Source organism: Magallana gigas, chromosome 6, assembly GCF_963853765.1.
Source record: "Magallana gigas chromosome 6, xbMagGiga1.1, whole genome shotgun sequence".
In the NCBI taxonomy this organism is placed as follows: Eukaryota; Metazoa; Mollusca; class Bivalvia; order Ostreida; family Ostreidae; genus Magallana; species Magallana gigas.
This window is the reverse complement of record NC_088858.1, coordinates 12,467,354-12,481,848: the sequence shown is the minus strand read 5'-3', so window position 1 is coordinate 12,481,848 and position 14,495 is coordinate 12,467,354. Positions and strand designations below refer to the sequence as shown.

Sequence of the window (14,495 nt, the reverse complement as noted above, 5' to 3'; positions counted from 1 at the left end):
CGGGTTAATACGGAAGCGTATTAGGGCTGCAACAGTATTTTTTATTGATTTGTTAAAACAGATTAGTATTTGTTATCACAGATTATCAATTTGTTATATCAAATTATTAATTTGTTATAACAGATTAGTATTTTGTTATAACAAATTAGTAATTTGATATAACAGATTATCAATTTTATATAACAAATTATTAATTTGTTATAACAGATTAGTAATTTGTTATAACAGATCAATTATTAATTTGTTATAACAGATTAGTATTTTGTTATAACAAATTAGTAATTTGCTATAACAGATTATCAATTTTATATAACAAATCATTAATTTGTTTTAACAGATCAGTAATTCTTTATAACAGATTATCAATTTGTTATAACAAATTATTAATTTGTTTTAACAGATCAGTAGTTTGTTTTAACAGATTATCAATTTGTCATAACAAATTAGTAGTTTGTTATAACAGATTATCAATTTGTTATAACAAATTAGTATTTTGTTATAACAAATTAATAATTTGTTATAACAAGTTATCAATTTGTTATAACAAATAAATAATTTGTTTTAACAAAGCAATAATAGCATAGAGATATCATAGCACTGCAGAGAAATCTCATAGCATTGCATTTTTATACTATTTTTGTTGGTATGCTATGATATTTTCAATGTTTTGTAATGAGATTCCGTACTAGACAGATTGCCGATAGAATAAGAAAAATATTTTTAAAATATACGAAATTCAATATTAACATCTGTCGAGAAAATAGTATTACTATACAGACAAATTAATTTTTGGTCGTGGAAAATTTTACATGTATGATAAGACACTATAAATCTGACAAAATCGCTTACATTCGAAAGCTGCATTGAAAGTACATATACATTTATAGTTAGCATAACAGTCAATTTTGCGCAAAATTTCGGAATAGGATCCAAACTTGAGGACATAATAAAACATCGACAACGAGGCATGTGCGCCAAATATTTATGCATTTTTAATTATATAATACGTCATTGTTTTGGTACAATATATTATGTAAATCACAAAATACATGTACCACAAGAGCGAAAAATTTCAGGCCTTCGCACCCGACCGAAAAAAAAATTCCTCCAAACTTTGAGCCCTATATTTGGATTTTACTCATACATGTATCAAGATTGTGTACTACATTGATGCATCGCTCCTCTGTTTTTATTAATATATTGTATAAACGTTTTAAAGAGAAAATTTCTCTCTCTCTCTCTCTCTCTCTCGATCTTTCTCTCTATCCGTTTAAATAAGTAACCTGTTTTACAGACACTATCATACTAATCCAATGAAAACTAGGGTAGTAGTAAGTAGGTGAAGTTCAGAACAGTTGGGGGAGGGGTTGCTCTACTTGATAAGTGTGCATTCATGAACTTTGAACCTAATCGAACAATCTACTCCAAATATGGCCAGTACTGGGTTGTACCAATCTGAAGAGACAAAGGCTTGAAATATCAAACCACAGGAAGCACTTTGAAGAAAGTAATATATTAAAGTATGCATGCAATATTATATTGCAGTGTCTTTCATACACTCCGGGTCAATTTTTCGCTTGATAAGGGTTCCATAAGGGCAGATAATGATAAAGTGGCCTTGTATTTTATCCTGATAACCCCCGGCCTTGTAGGAATGCTGTGATCGCCAAGGTTCTAGTAGATTTCATCAATTTAATTAATATTTTAAATAGACAACGATTAAAATGATTCGCGTGTGCATTTTTCTGGCTCTATTATCCATCTCTTTTGCTGATAATGTGAAATTCAAAGATTGTGGTAAGTGTAAATTATACACGAGCGAAATTTCATTCAAAACTATATAGCGGGAATACGTTTTATTCGAATCTGATCTTCATGAAATTCCAAATTTATAAATTAAAAAATAAGCGTTTTTTTGTGCACGATTCCAGTCAGTATACATGGATTTCCTTTCACATCGTGGTTAAAATCGTTTGAACCACTAAATCAATATCTCAAATAGTGCGCTATGCAAAACAGGGACCAGAAAGTCATTTATTTAAAAGATTTTAATTAACAAAAAAAAAATTAATATCCACTGTATCTTTTCTGCTTTCAGGGTCTGTCGTGGGTAAAATAAACAGCGTCGACGTCAACCCGTGTCCCACAGAGCCGTGCCAGCTGAAGAAAAACACCAACGTCACCATCTCCATTGATTTTCTTCCTAGTAAGAATGCAATGCATTTTAAAGCCGTAATTTCTTTCTGTTTCTACACTTGGACGTACACCAGTTTGAAAACTTACTTGAAGTGACGTGGAGGCTACCGAAAATAAAAGCAAACTCGTATTTTTCTCTGCCTAAAGCACCAGTGGCGTCGGAAGCAAATTGATTGAAAGTGGGGAGGGGGGGGGGGGGCTAGACTCACGAAAAATCTTGACAAGAAAAAAAAGGTCTTTGGATATAGTAATGTGTAACTTTGCAAAAAAAAAGGGGGGCGAAGCCCCCCTTCCCCCATTTCCAATGCATATGAGCAGTTTCTAATAATTTTATTGCAAGCTGTTGAGTAGTACGAAATGCCAAAAAAGTCCTCTCCCTGTTTCTGCATTTCACTATTTTACGGTTTTTCTAGGTGCTTTTTCAGTTCAAGTCAATGAATGTGTTATCCCACAATACCGGTAGTACTTAAATGTGATCATCCGGTTACTGATCTTTGCTGATTTGACTTTCAGATTCCAATTCCGCTACGTTTAAGACGGTCGTGCACGGCATTATAGGCGGGGTCCCAGTACCATTCCCCACCGCTAATGGCGATGTCAACCCTCCCGTCCCTATCCAACAGAACCAGAAGATCACATACACCAACGCCATTTTTGTAGAGCCAGCTTATCCTAAGGTATTAATGCAAACACAGAGTGTTTGCCCGATTTCACAATATCAGATTTTGTTGATGTTTTACGAACGAAGAAAAAAATCTTCCACAAGAGTCTGTATTTTATTATTTATATTTCAAATGAATGAGAAACAGGCTAAAAATTATATCAATGAGCTGGTTTGCACACAGCCTCCTACGGTATATAATACCCACGGTTATTTCTTATTTGGTTAAAAAAAATTCTTCTTAAGTGTATATACTTTTTTCTTTAAAATCTAGAAAAAAAATGTTGTTCTTTAGAATTGTTTGCATCATGACATCTAGAGCAATGTACACATTATTATAAGAATTATAGAATCATTCTTTTTTTCAATATTTAAGATGAAAATGATTGATTTGATCTTCATAGGTCTCGAGTTTTCAATCATTCCGAGTTCTTTATTTTACAGATTTCTCTTGTGGTAAAGTGGGAGATCCAGGATTCCACAGGGAAAGATTTCGCTTGTTTTGTGGTACCCGCGATGATAGTGGGTTAAGCACCACACCTATTATCTCGATTCTTATTAAACTTAAAACTTAAACGATTTTTGTGTTGGTTTATGTTTTTCATATGAGACAATGAACTGCGGGAAACAGGAAAATTGGGAAAAAACACATATATATTTGGAGTATGAATAATCCAGATCATGATGTAATGTTATTGATTTATACTCATACTGTAAATTCAAGTGTTGTCTGATCAATTTCCTAAAAATCCTATGCTGGATAATTAAGTGAACCCAGTCAGTTTTTGAAGCCACGGGGGAAAAGGTCAAGGGTCAAACGCCTCAAGATATCAACCGGAAGACTGAAAGTGTTGCCCACTCATTATCTTAAAAAGAACATCCAAGTTTACTTTACATGCTTCAAACTTAGTACACAAGTACCGAAGAAGGGGTACATGATCCCTATACATGACAATCAAAGGTCACACTACAATGTACTGTTCACTTCAGAAAACATTGTTTGTTTAATTTAAAGGAGCCTGCTCATGATTTAAGCGGAAAACCATGTTTCTTTTGTTGTTGATGACTTGAAAGCTTCATGAGGGATATTTATTTTTTGTTCAGCGAGATAATGTCAGTTGTCGAGTTATTAGAGAGCTCACAATTCTTTGTTATGTAATCAAGGCTCGTGTCATGTTTTTTGTTTACGTTTGTTGAAAATAATAGTAAAAAATTGTTTTATTAGTAGATTTTTCTCTCCTGGCTAGGTGTTATGAAAACAATATCGTTATATTTTCTTTTCAATATTCAGTAATTAGACAAAAAATAAAACAAAACAAAATTTAGTCTGATAATTGTTTACATAACAAAGAGTGCAAGCTCTGTATCTCGACGACTGACACTTTAATTTTGGTTCATTATTAAAAATACCACATTGAAACATTCAGATTTAAAAAAAATAGCTGAAAACTTGACCTTGTCCCTCTAAGAACATTTTGCTTGGCAGAGTCAAATTGGTACACTAACACTCAATGCCAAGTTTCAAAATACTTCAGTACCATAAAATGGGAAAAGTTATTATCCGCTCAAAATATTCAGAAACCTTTGCATCTGCGACCGTTTGGTTAAGTACCTTATTTGAAAGTTTGTCCTTTCAATATTGCAACTTGAAGAGAGGGACGAAAATAGGTTTGTTATTATTATCATCAATTATCAGTTTAATTCACCAATAAACGCAACATTCGTTTCCTCCTAAGTACAACCGCATCATCATTTGATTCAGATGAAAAGACTTACAGGAGAAGTTTCAGTTTCTTCCAAAATTCCAGATCAGAATCTTTTTCAAAGTTACGACACGCCAAATAAATGTACGTGTTGCGATTTAAAAATGAAATAAATACTACATTCCTTTTTGTTTACATTTCATGAAACATGTACGTTCGTTTTGTCAATTTAGTTCATCGTACACTGTACACATAAACGTTAAAAAGTAAAAGCTTTAAAATGTCACCTCGCCCAATAAACACCTCAATATCTATAATTTATTTTGACCTCCCGTCAGCTAACTTGTACGTGTCCTGTTTTACAAATCGTTAAGTATGTTAATTCCGTAATCTGCCCTATTTCAGTTGGTCAGCACAAGATATATACCGTACAATGTAACCTATGACTCTAGAACGACATGTCCTATACAGTTGACTTCGATCAGCCCATAAGTCGTTATCGCGCAAAGTCGTATGACAAAAGAAACGATCGAACGATTCCAAAGTCAAAAACAAGGCCGGGTTTTAACAGTTGTATATATATATAAAGACTCCATTATAAGAGACCTGGTACTTTTAGAGTTGTTTTATTATTCATCATTTACTTCTCGTCTGTAACTTAGAGAGATGGACACTGTTACGAGAGCCATTCTTTTTCATGTTGTTGCGTGTTGCGTAACAGCTGATGTCATCAACGTCAAGGATTGTGGTATGTTGTTGCCCTCTACTTTTTCATATACCTATCATTTAATAATTTTATTATTATTATTTTTTTGCATCAATTTACTTTAAACAAAGGAAATATAATATGATACATGTTTATTACTAGTATTTATTGATAGATAATAAAAGAATGTCCAATCTCCTGGAAATTTTTGTTACCTATGAAGAACTCAATTTTGTAATCTAAAAAAAAAACTTAAATGAAAGTCTAAACTGTTTGATATTGTTTGTCGATTAAGAAGCGGTTGCATGTTTTAGACATCGTTTTTAGTTGGAAATACCTAATACATATACCTTGAAACAACCCCCCCCCCCCGTTTTTAAGAAATACCATATATCATTACATATGTAGAAATTCTACCAAATATCGAGAATGCATTGTTCATATTGATTATGATACTATAATCTTATATTAATAACAATGTTTTAATTGTGATTATCTGTCGTATGCTAGGATCCGTGACTGGGAACATAAACCAAGTGGAGATAACTCCCTGTCCATCAGAACCATGTCAATTCAAGAGAGGAGTTAATGTTACCATGAAGGTGGAATTTACCTCGAGTAAGACAGAGAGATGCAATTCTTAAGATGCTTTTGCAAAGCCTGTAATTGAAAGTCGTATTTATCATTATCATTTTTTTCTTTTTAAATAGAGATAGAATCCAAGAAATACACATCTGTCCTCCATGGTATCATAGGTGGAGTCCCCGTTCCGTTTCCGGTTTCACAGGGACTCATTTCCGGTCCAATAAATGCAAATAGTAAAATTGTCTACTTAAACGCTTTGAAGGTTGAACAATCCTATCCAAAGGTAATTGTATTATTTTTCATCAAGTCCTCATTTGATTCCATGTTGTAATAAAAAAAAACCCAAAATTAGCTGTCGATTTTCTTATTATTTTTGTATGTTGGTACAGTTCGTACTAAATGTGGTTTGGCGAAAATTGTGAATTTGAATCAGCGTTATATATAATAATATTCCACTTTCACATTACATGTACCAAAATTCTATACATGCTTTCACAATGTCATATATGCTTGGTTTCAGGTTTCTCTCGTTGCAAAACTAGAAATCAGAGATGACAGTGGGAAGGATATGGTGTGCTTTTTATGGCCTGCTCAAATTGTTGATTAAAGGACCGACCTCCCACTACCAATTTAATGTGGACAGTACTCGGCGCGTTTCACATTCATTCAGTCATCATTGTACATATTTCATGATTATTTATTCAATTATTTCTTTGTGTGCGTTTATATTTTTGATGTAATAAAATATGTAATGAATGTACAAAAAAGAGTTAATTATATATTACTGTAGCAAAGTAAAGTATCGTCACAGACTCGTCTTCTGCTAACTACACTGTAAAATTTGATAGAAACAAATGAACAAACAAACATTATAAACATTTACATTGATTCATGTTAAAAAGAACTTTTCATTGGTGACCACACATAGTCATCCAAATATTCAGAATGGATACATACACTCTTTTCGACATAGATAATAATTAATAAGTATTTTTACATGTATTTTTTAACTTGATATTCCTTCTAAATATTATCATCATGGCGTTTTAGTGAGACGTAAAGTCAACGTGCGATCTTTTTGCCTGACGAACCATGTAAACAAGTCACATGTCACTAAGTTGTGATGGACAAAGAACGGCACATTCACAAACAACAGTTACTAAACAAGCAACCTAATTTGGAATCGTCTGATAAGCTATCTTATTCAAGAAGCGGATATGCCGATTTAGTGTCCAAATCAGACACATTTTCCTAAATTTTGCAACTTTATCACCAAATAAGATAAATCCGACTGATAGAAAGTTTGATTTTGTAGGTCACCGAACTTTAAGAATTATGGGGTCAGTTTATAGAATCATAAGTATTCAATACAATTAAAATATATATACATCTCTATCAACCGAATTTGATCATACATATTTGTAAATCAATCATCCAAAGTAAATCAAAGTTGGCTTCAACATTACTTTATTTATATTTTCATGCTACGTACTTTAAATCCCTCTTGCGCAACGAAGGTCATGTAGGGACATTTCCATTCAATTTCCACGTGACTTCACCCGAATATAAACAAACCTCGGCAAGAACTCACCGTTTGTACTATTAACAGACAACACGAAACAAAGGAATACAATAGACATGTCCCTCTCGCTCGTGTGCGCTCTCGTGGTGGTTGGCGTTCTGGCAACTTGCTTCTGTGAACCGATCAACTTCAAGAAATGCGGTAAGTTACATCGGCTTTCTTAATGATCATGCACCATGCTTTGTATATCCAGGCATAAGGTCTCATGCAGCATGCACTTCTGTGGGGTTTCGTATGGCAATCTTATCGACCGAAAAAATTACAACCTTAGTCAGTGTTAGTATAGCTACATAAATTAAAAGTTCACAAGAATTGCTGCCTTAGCTCAGATCAAACCCAATTGGTAGGTCCATAGTGAGATTTAACGCTAATTTTCCGAAATGCTAGAAAGCAAATAGTTGGTAATCTCCTTAATAGTAAAAATAGCTAATAACAGTCAATTTATATCATTTGTTTTAGTTAGGTCTCTATGTAAGAATTTGATTACTTTAATGAATGAAATAAATAAAATGCCCCAACCCTATCATCTGCGCATAAGTAGTCATGATGGTACATATGAAGCAAATTGCAAAATTACTTTCAATGGACAGTGCGTACTAAGATAGTCAGTCCACAATCCTTATTTTTCGTGTGGTTTTTTAACAAAAGAATATAAAATGTTGCATAGTACTGTTGATTTCAAATAATATTTAAATTATTCAGTATTGCGCTATACAGAATATGAATCCTAAGCCTTAACTTAAAATCATTTTCTATGGGACAAGATTGATTCAAAATTCTGAATACATGTAATACTTCTACCATGGAGACAATACTCTTGGGTCCAAAATTCTCTTTATTTTCATAGATTATAATTACAATCTCCTTACAGATGGAACTCCAGACATAAAGTCTGTTGATATCTCTCCGTGCACAGCGCAACCTTGTAAATTTCATCATGGAATGAATGTCACCGTTTCTGTAACATTTATCGCAGGTTAGTAGCAATATTACGCTATAGGCTATAGCTCATTGGAGTCACATGATTCAATTATATATAACAGTTACCTCCCGTTTATAAATCAGTGGCGCGAATTTTCTATACATGTGTGTTGTCCTCTCCCCCTGTAAATCTTAATATAATGTCAACACACAGAAAAAATGTTTCTTTACCATTTTCACTATCTGTATATATCATAATGAACTATAGAAGAACGTGATATAAACAAACTGTTCTATTGTCATTTGTAGCGAAGAATTCTGTAGGCTTAACCGCTGAGATCTACGGAATACTCTCTGGTATACCTATCAAGTTCAGAATGCCAAACCCAAATGGCTGTCAGTCCAGTAACATCACGTGTCCTATAAAAAGTGGGGACCAGTACACATACAGTGGCCTTTTCAATGTTCTTCCCACATACCCTAACGTAAGTATTGATTAATATGTTTATACATTACATTACTCATGGACTCTATGAAAAGGGATACCAGTATCTTATTTTCAAATGTCTCACTCATCTTCGCCAGCCAAGGGTTTTCGGTCCATTTGCTTCCCATATGGGGAGCAAAGTGGACCGAAAAACCTTGGCTAGCGAAAATGTATCTCACTATGAATCGAAATTTCTCTCAGTTTTCCAAACACTTGAGGTTTTTACATGGTTCATCGTCCGTTTCAATCCATTAACCATATACAGTTTCTCCCTGTTATGTGCAATAGTATAAACCAGGGAGTTTTCGGGTCACCATATTTCGTGTTTGCATATATACACCCTCATTGGGTGTGTGTGTGTGTGTGTGTGTGTTTGTGTGTGCATGCCTAATTTCAATACTGTATACATAGCTTTTGCATGGTTTTCACGAGTATGGTATGTTTTTTTTCAGATACGACTAACGGTGAAGTGGGATTTGAAGGCCGACGACAATAGCTACCTATTTTGTTTCTTGTTTCCTATGGAAATTGACACGTAATGTTCTATGTCACAGTCCTTATCATCAAACTACTTAATATGCATCTTTGCTAGCCAAGGGTTTACGATCCACTGTGCTTCTCTGTTGTATAGGAGCAGAGTGGATCGTAAACCTTTGGCTAGCGAAGATGCTGTATATGAATTTATGCCTTTTTTGAAATAAAACCATTTGCATTCTCTGTTGTGTTTTTTCTCTCTCTCTCTGAATCATTATTTCACTTTCGCTGTCAAAATGTATTTAAGCTGTATGTTTATCTGTAAAACACTTCCAGACTCGTACGTTCGTGTAAGTAGTCTTAAAATGTCAAGGCAAGAGCAACAATCCATCGTATCATTTTGTTTCCTTCAAACAAGCAACTGAAGTGGTTTAGAGTCTTATGCAGTGAGAGTACTATATCAAGTAGTCACATGTTTTTTGTAAACAACTGGCCACGAAAAGCCTTGTAATCACCTTGTAAACATTGACTACACAAGTTGTATGTAGTGATTACAGAGAGACATAAAATGAAGGTTTTGGAACTGAACAGGCATATGCCATGACTTTGGATACGCATGCATTCGCCTTTATTTAAATACAATTCATTTTTGGTTTCAAACTTATATAACTATAACGACACTAAGAGAAATATCAGATCCACATTATTGTGTTAGCTGATTACATGTACTCATTTATAAATAATTTTGCGCGCGTGATCGCAAAGGATATTACCCGTAGGACACTATAATGATATCAATTTAACTTTATTTTCAATGTTTCTTCCTTTAATATACACATTTCACACTTTTTTGTTCTATATAAACGGCGTCTGACAAGAAATAAGAAATAAATATCTTATAAAAAAAAGCACGGATTATGAAGGCATGGCGATCGTTCCCATCAATTTTTAGACTGCAATATGACTAATCTTCTTTAGAAGAGCTCCATAAATAAAAAGATACTGAAACTTATGTAATTTTTCTTTATTATTAATAGTTTGACTAAATAGTAAAAAAATATAGGATTAAATACTCTGTGGGTGTAAATATTGTCGTTTTCTGTCAATTTTGGTTTAGGATTCAAAAACCATTTTACATACATAAAACCCAATTACATGTTAACCCATCTGATAAAAAACAATAAACAGTCACTAATTTAAGAGAAACGTTTTATTTGATCAATTTTTTTGTTATCATTGTTGAATAGAAATGATTTAGTCCATATCAAACAATAACCAATGACATGTATCTTAATCATTATATACATGTATTTCACAAAATCTTTCTTTCCCGACTAACAGCCGTGCACTGAAAATGCACGAGATTCACACAACAGAATCGGCACAAAAAAGTGCCAAAATATAACCCTTTATATTTTGTAGAGAATGTTTTGTAAAAATGTGAAATATGTGCATCCAATTTACCCAACAACATGTGAACATAAACATAATACAGATAGGACACGGTAGCTGCACTTACCGTGGTACAACCAAAGTCCTCATCAGTACACAAAAATGAAAATGTAATGTGCACTCGACATTAAGTTTCATCCATTTAGATGTTCTATTAAAAAATATCCAAATCAGTAGACTAGACTGGGGTTATAGGTTAGACTTTAAGAACATGAAAATTACAACATAAGAAGTATAATATTACTACAAGTCAGGCAATCTAGAATTAGTTTGAAAACCCTGCAGGCATGCTCTGCAGACACTTATGTGAAGTTCAGTCATACACACATGGACAAATAGAAAAATACATGAGCATTCCTTTTCATGTTACTATAATACATGAATAAATTTCTTTAATAGATTGTACAATCTGTCTAATATTCGAACAGTAGACTGCCATATTACAAGAAAATTTTAGTAAAATTCCTAATTAATCATAACATCTTTTCTAAACACATTTTCTGTTTATAAATGTAAACAAATAAAGGTAAAAACATGATAATCGAAAATATTTAAGAAAAAAACATCAGCTGTGCTTCTAAAGAGATTTAGAGATTCTTTAATTCTAACACATTATTAATTATGCATAAAGTTACCAGTGATCATTCACCTAATGTTTCTTTTCTATTTTTACTTGATCTGGGCTGGCAGCATCACACAAAACATTGGTTGTTTCTTTTCATTCACCAACTCATACTTGACAATAAGTCTTATCTGAAAAAGGAAGCAAAAAAAATAGTTTAATTTCTTTAAATTAAATGTGGAGAAGAGTTCAAAAATCAGTGGTCATATCTCCACTAGTTGAAAAAAATATTTGGTAAATCAATTTATGCTTTATCAGTATTATTAAATTTTATAAAGCTTAAGATAACCTTTTTTCAATAAGTGATAAATGCACATACTTTAGGGTAAGCGCTGAGAACAGGAATGGTATTTGTGTAGTCATAGGTGGTTCCAGCAGCCACAGGACACTTAATTCCTGAGTCTTTACATCCATTTGTATTTGGGGGATTGAAGGGAATTGGGACACCTCCTATGATTCCATGGACTACAGCCGTCAATTGAGTGGCCGCTTTGTCTAAAGGAGATATCAATTTTCAAAATAATTTTTGTCTTTGACTTGCTAAAAGCAAGACATATCAGATATAAAATGGATCTGTGTACAAGTTATAAAAATCTAACAGCAATAAAGTACTACTGGTAACAGAATTAGTAAAAAAAAATTAAACTTTTGAACAAAATATAATGTAAATTGAAAACAAACTAATTATCAAAGTTAACTTTACAACAACACAGGAAGGTTTCACATTTATACAATGTGACATTCTATGATTGAGGAAGTAGGTATTAAAATGAAGTTGCATTGTTTACCAGGTTTCTTTTTCTGTCACTTTTTGTTATTTGCTAAAAAAAATGTTCTTCTTAGTGAAAAGTAATTAAAATTCATACAAGGAAGATATTCAAAAATATTTTAGTGACTAGTCTATTCAGATGCTCTACCAGCTAAGCTATCTGGCACTAATAATCAAATGATTTGAATCAGTATGACTGTCACGCAATTTATTGAATTTAATTTAGTTATATCAAGTACCGTATGTGCATCCTTCAAATTTGAGTGCACACTGTTGCTCAAGATAAAAGTAAATAATAAATATACTGACCTGCAACAAAATTAACATTAAATGTAGAGTTTTTCCCCCTCACAAGAGTACACGGAGAGACAGAACATCCAGTTACTGTGGCAGATTTCACATTGTTTAGACCATCTGTGAAGAAAATCAAACAAATTATAAGAATCAAATTACACATGTAATCATCAGAAATTTATTTAATGAATGATTTAATCATATCTAGAATTGATTAATAAGACCTATTGAAATTCTCCATATTTTTGGATATTAATATCAAATGCAATTGTAATGGGATGGGAGAAATAATGACGGACCAGACCGGGATTCGAACCCCGACCCCCTTAAATCTCTAGTCAGGTGCTGTAGCAACTGATTCATCTTGTGCTGGTATTTGATCCAGACTGATATATTACTGTCACAATATTCCTCCCGATCCCCTTTAAAATTATGATCTTCGCCCTCGAAGATCATCACAGGCTCTTCCCCTGGCAGGAGTTAACCTGTCAGTTCCTGGGTGGCACAGAACCAAATGTAACCTGCTAGTAACGGGGAGAAATAAAGACGGACCAGACCGGGATTCGAACCCCGGCTCCCTGAATCTCTACCAACTGGTATATCAGGCGCCGGTATTCGAACTGTTCTCAGGGCACTGGTCTGACAGTCACACGATCATCGAGTCTCAAATGTCAAACATAGCTTTAACAATGATTACCTAACAGGAACGTCAAAGATATTTTCACTTTACCGATTTATTTACTTAAATTCCCATCAGAAAATTTAAGCCTCAGGACCGGTGAACATGGTAAATCAGATAATACGACGCACAACTTATTACTTACCACACGACTTAAACAATGGGCCTGATGACACCACTGAAAAAAGCACAGCCACAATCACAAGAACCAAATATTTCATGTTTTAACTTTTTTGTTGTCGTCCGACCTCGGTAGTCTCTCGCGTGAAAGTTGCGTTTCCTGAGTGAATCATGTGAATTACCACGTGACCTCGTACGATATACGAATTGTAATAGAGAGGCGGATCGAAATGTCTTTCACATTACAACGAGGTTGTCTCCCCATTAACGAATCACCTTATAGATAAAAATTCTGTATTTTTCTGATCATAGCATAGGCGTCGGAACCGGGGGGGGGGGGGGGGTAAGGGGGGGACTTAGCCCCCCCCCCCCTATTTTTTTTTTGCTAAGTTAGACCTAACCCATTGGCGGATCCAGAGGGGGGGTTCCGGGGGTCGGAACCCCCCCTTTCTCTGGGACATATGAATTTTTTTTGAAAACGTTTAATGCCTTTTTAATGTCCATTTTTCCATTTTATAATAGAAATACTGTAATTATCTCAAATAAATGCTTTTAAAATTGCTTATTGAAAAAATTTTGTACTGCGTCCCATAATTTTGTTCTTATATGAAAAAAAACTATCGACTTTTTATCGAAATAAAGTATATAAGCTGTATCGCTAAAACACAGATTTATAATAACATCTACAATGTATTTTCTACTCTTAGACTATTTCTTTTTAAAAAGAATGATGATAGTTCATACAGTTTTGAACTGACAAGCCATCGAGTAAAACGACGTTCAAGTACGCATTCGTTTTACTTTAAAAAGCCGCTTTCAAATTAATGTATTGTTTAGTTAAATAAATAAAGTAATAATAATAGACGAGTTTTACTTCTTTTTATACGAAAAATACAAAGAAACTTACATGACCCGCTTATGCGGGTTATGCTATTTTTCTGGAATGCTAGACACCTTCATACCCACATGAAACACAAAAGAAAGCATTTTTTGTTCTGTTTCCAAGAATCGGAAATTCTGTTACAAAAATACCATGTAAAGGGTTTATATGTAAACCATTATGAAAATGCCCACCTTTTAAAAACTTTTCTAAATATGATCGCATCTGTACTAGTCCAGATGATGTAGCGCACCCATAACAGAGGTCACATCAAGTTCCGGGACGACAATTACTTTTACCATTGTATTACACACATACCATTTATTCAGCAGATAAATTATTCCCATTCTTTTGTCATATCCTA

At 33.5% G+C, this 14,495-nt stretch overlaps 4 protein-coding genes across 4 annotated transcripts; 3 read left to right on the top strand and 1 right to left on the bottom strand.

The window, feature by feature from the left end:
• Positions 1 to 1,553: 1,553 nt before the first annotated feature.
• LOC105340686 (NPC intracellular cholesterol transporter 2) lies at positions 1,554 to 3,436 on the top strand. Its single transcript, XM_011446862.4, has 4 exons — positions 1,554 to 1,797; positions 2,099 to 2,206; positions 2,710 to 2,873; positions 3,302 to 3,436. The coding sequence occupies exons 1-4, from the start codon at positions 1,725 to 1,727 to the stop codon at positions 3,386 to 3,388; spliced, it is 432 nt and encodes a 143-aa protein (XP_011445164.3). The 5' UTR covers positions 1,554 to 1,724; the 3' UTR covers positions 3,389 to 3,436.
• Positions 3,437 to 5,143: 1,707 nt separating this feature from the next.
• On the top strand, positions 5,144 to 6,618 carry LOC105340688 (NPC intracellular cholesterol transporter 2). The gene is made up of 4 exons (XM_011446864.4): positions 5,144 to 5,308; positions 5,777 to 5,884; positions 5,977 to 6,134; positions 6,372 to 6,618. Exons 1-4 carry the CDS (start codon positions 5,227 to 5,229, stop codon positions 6,456 to 6,458), a joined length of 435 nt encoding a protein of 144 aa, XP_011445166.3. The 5' UTR covers positions 5,144 to 5,226; the 3' UTR covers positions 6,459 to 6,618.
• A 774-nt stretch (positions 6,619 to 7,392) lies between these two features.
• On the top strand, positions 7,393 to 9,558 carry LOC105340689 (NPC intracellular cholesterol transporter 2). The gene is made up of 4 exons (XM_011446865.4): positions 7,393 to 7,574; positions 8,305 to 8,409; positions 8,664 to 8,839; positions 9,294 to 9,558. The coding sequence occupies exons 1-4, from the start codon at positions 7,490 to 7,492 to the stop codon at positions 9,378 to 9,380; spliced, it is 453 nt and encodes a 150-aa protein (XP_011445167.1). The 5' UTR covers positions 7,393 to 7,489; the 3' UTR covers positions 9,381 to 9,558.
• Positions 9,559 to 11,287: 1,729 nt separating this feature from the next.
• Positions 11,288 to 13,437, bottom strand: LOC105340690 (NPC intracellular cholesterol transporter 2). The gene is made up of 4 exons (XM_011446866.4): positions 13,277 to 13,437; positions 12,468 to 12,572; positions 11,709 to 11,884; positions 11,288 to 11,520 (listed from the first exon to the last, which is right to left on the bottom strand). The coding sequence occupies exons 1-4, from the start codon at positions 13,350 to 13,352 to the stop codon at positions 11,437 to 11,439; spliced, it is 441 nt and encodes a 146-aa protein (XP_011445168.1). The 5' UTR covers positions 13,353 to 13,437; the 3' UTR covers positions 11,288 to 11,436.
• Between the last annotated feature and the right edge of the window lie 1,058 nt (positions 13,438 to 14,495).

What these genes read in the sequence shown, in the direction of transcription:
- LOC105340686 (XM_011446862.4), top strand. Translation starts at nt 1,725, where the DNA reads ATGATTCGCGTGTGCATTTTTCTGGCTCTATTATCCATCTCTTTTGCT. An exon ending in TGTGAAATTCAAAGATTGTG is followed by an intron (nt 1,798 to 2,098) that starts GTAAGTGTAAAT and finishes TTCTGCTTTCAG; the next exon opens with GGTCTGTCGTGGGTAAAATA. An exon ending in TAGAGCCAGCTTATCCTAAG is followed by an intron (nt 2,874 to 3,301) that starts GTATTAATGCAA and finishes TTTATTTTACAG; the next exon opens with ATTTCTCTTGTGGTAAAGTG.
- LOC105340688 (XM_011446864.4), top strand. Translation starts at nt 5,227, where the DNA reads ATGGACACTGTTACGAGAGCCATTCTTTTTCATGTTGTTGCGTGTTGC. An exon ending in CATCAACGTCAAGGATTGTG is followed by an intron (nt 5,309 to 5,776) that starts GTATGTTGTTGC and finishes GTCGTATGCTAG; the next exon opens with GATCCGTGACTGGGAACATA. An exon ending in TTGAACAATCCTATCCAAAG is followed by an intron (nt 6,135 to 6,371) that starts GTAATTGTATTA and finishes GCTTGGTTTCAG; the next exon opens with GTTTCTCTCGTTGCAAAACT.
- LOC105340689 (XM_011446865.4), top strand. Translation starts at nt 7,490, where the DNA reads ATGTCCCTCTCGCTCGTGTGCGCTCTCGTGGTGGTTGGCGTTCTGGCA. An exon ending in GATCAACTTCAAGAAATGCG is followed by an intron (nt 7,575 to 8,304) that starts GTAAGTTACATC and finishes ATCTCCTTACAG; the next exon opens with ATGGAACTCCAGACATAAAG. An exon ending in TTCTTCCCACATACCCTAAC is followed by an intron (nt 8,840 to 9,293) that starts GTAAGTATTGAT and finishes GTTTTTTTTCAG; the next exon opens with ATACGACTAACGGTGAAGTG.
- LOC105340690 (XM_011446866.4), bottom strand. Translation starts at nt 13,352, where the DNA reads ATGAAATATTTGGTTCTTGTGATTGTGGCTGTGCTTTTTTCAGTGGTG. An exon ending in CCCATTGTTTAAGTCGTGTG is followed by an intron (nt 12,573 to 13,276) that starts GTAAGTAATAAG and finishes TTTTCTTCACAG; the next exon opens with ATGGTCTAAACAATGTGAAA. An exon ending in TAATGTTAATTTTGTTGCAG is followed by an intron (nt 11,885 to 12,467) that starts GTCAGTATATTT and finishes TATCTCCTTTAG; the next exon opens with ACAAAGCGGCCACTCAATTG.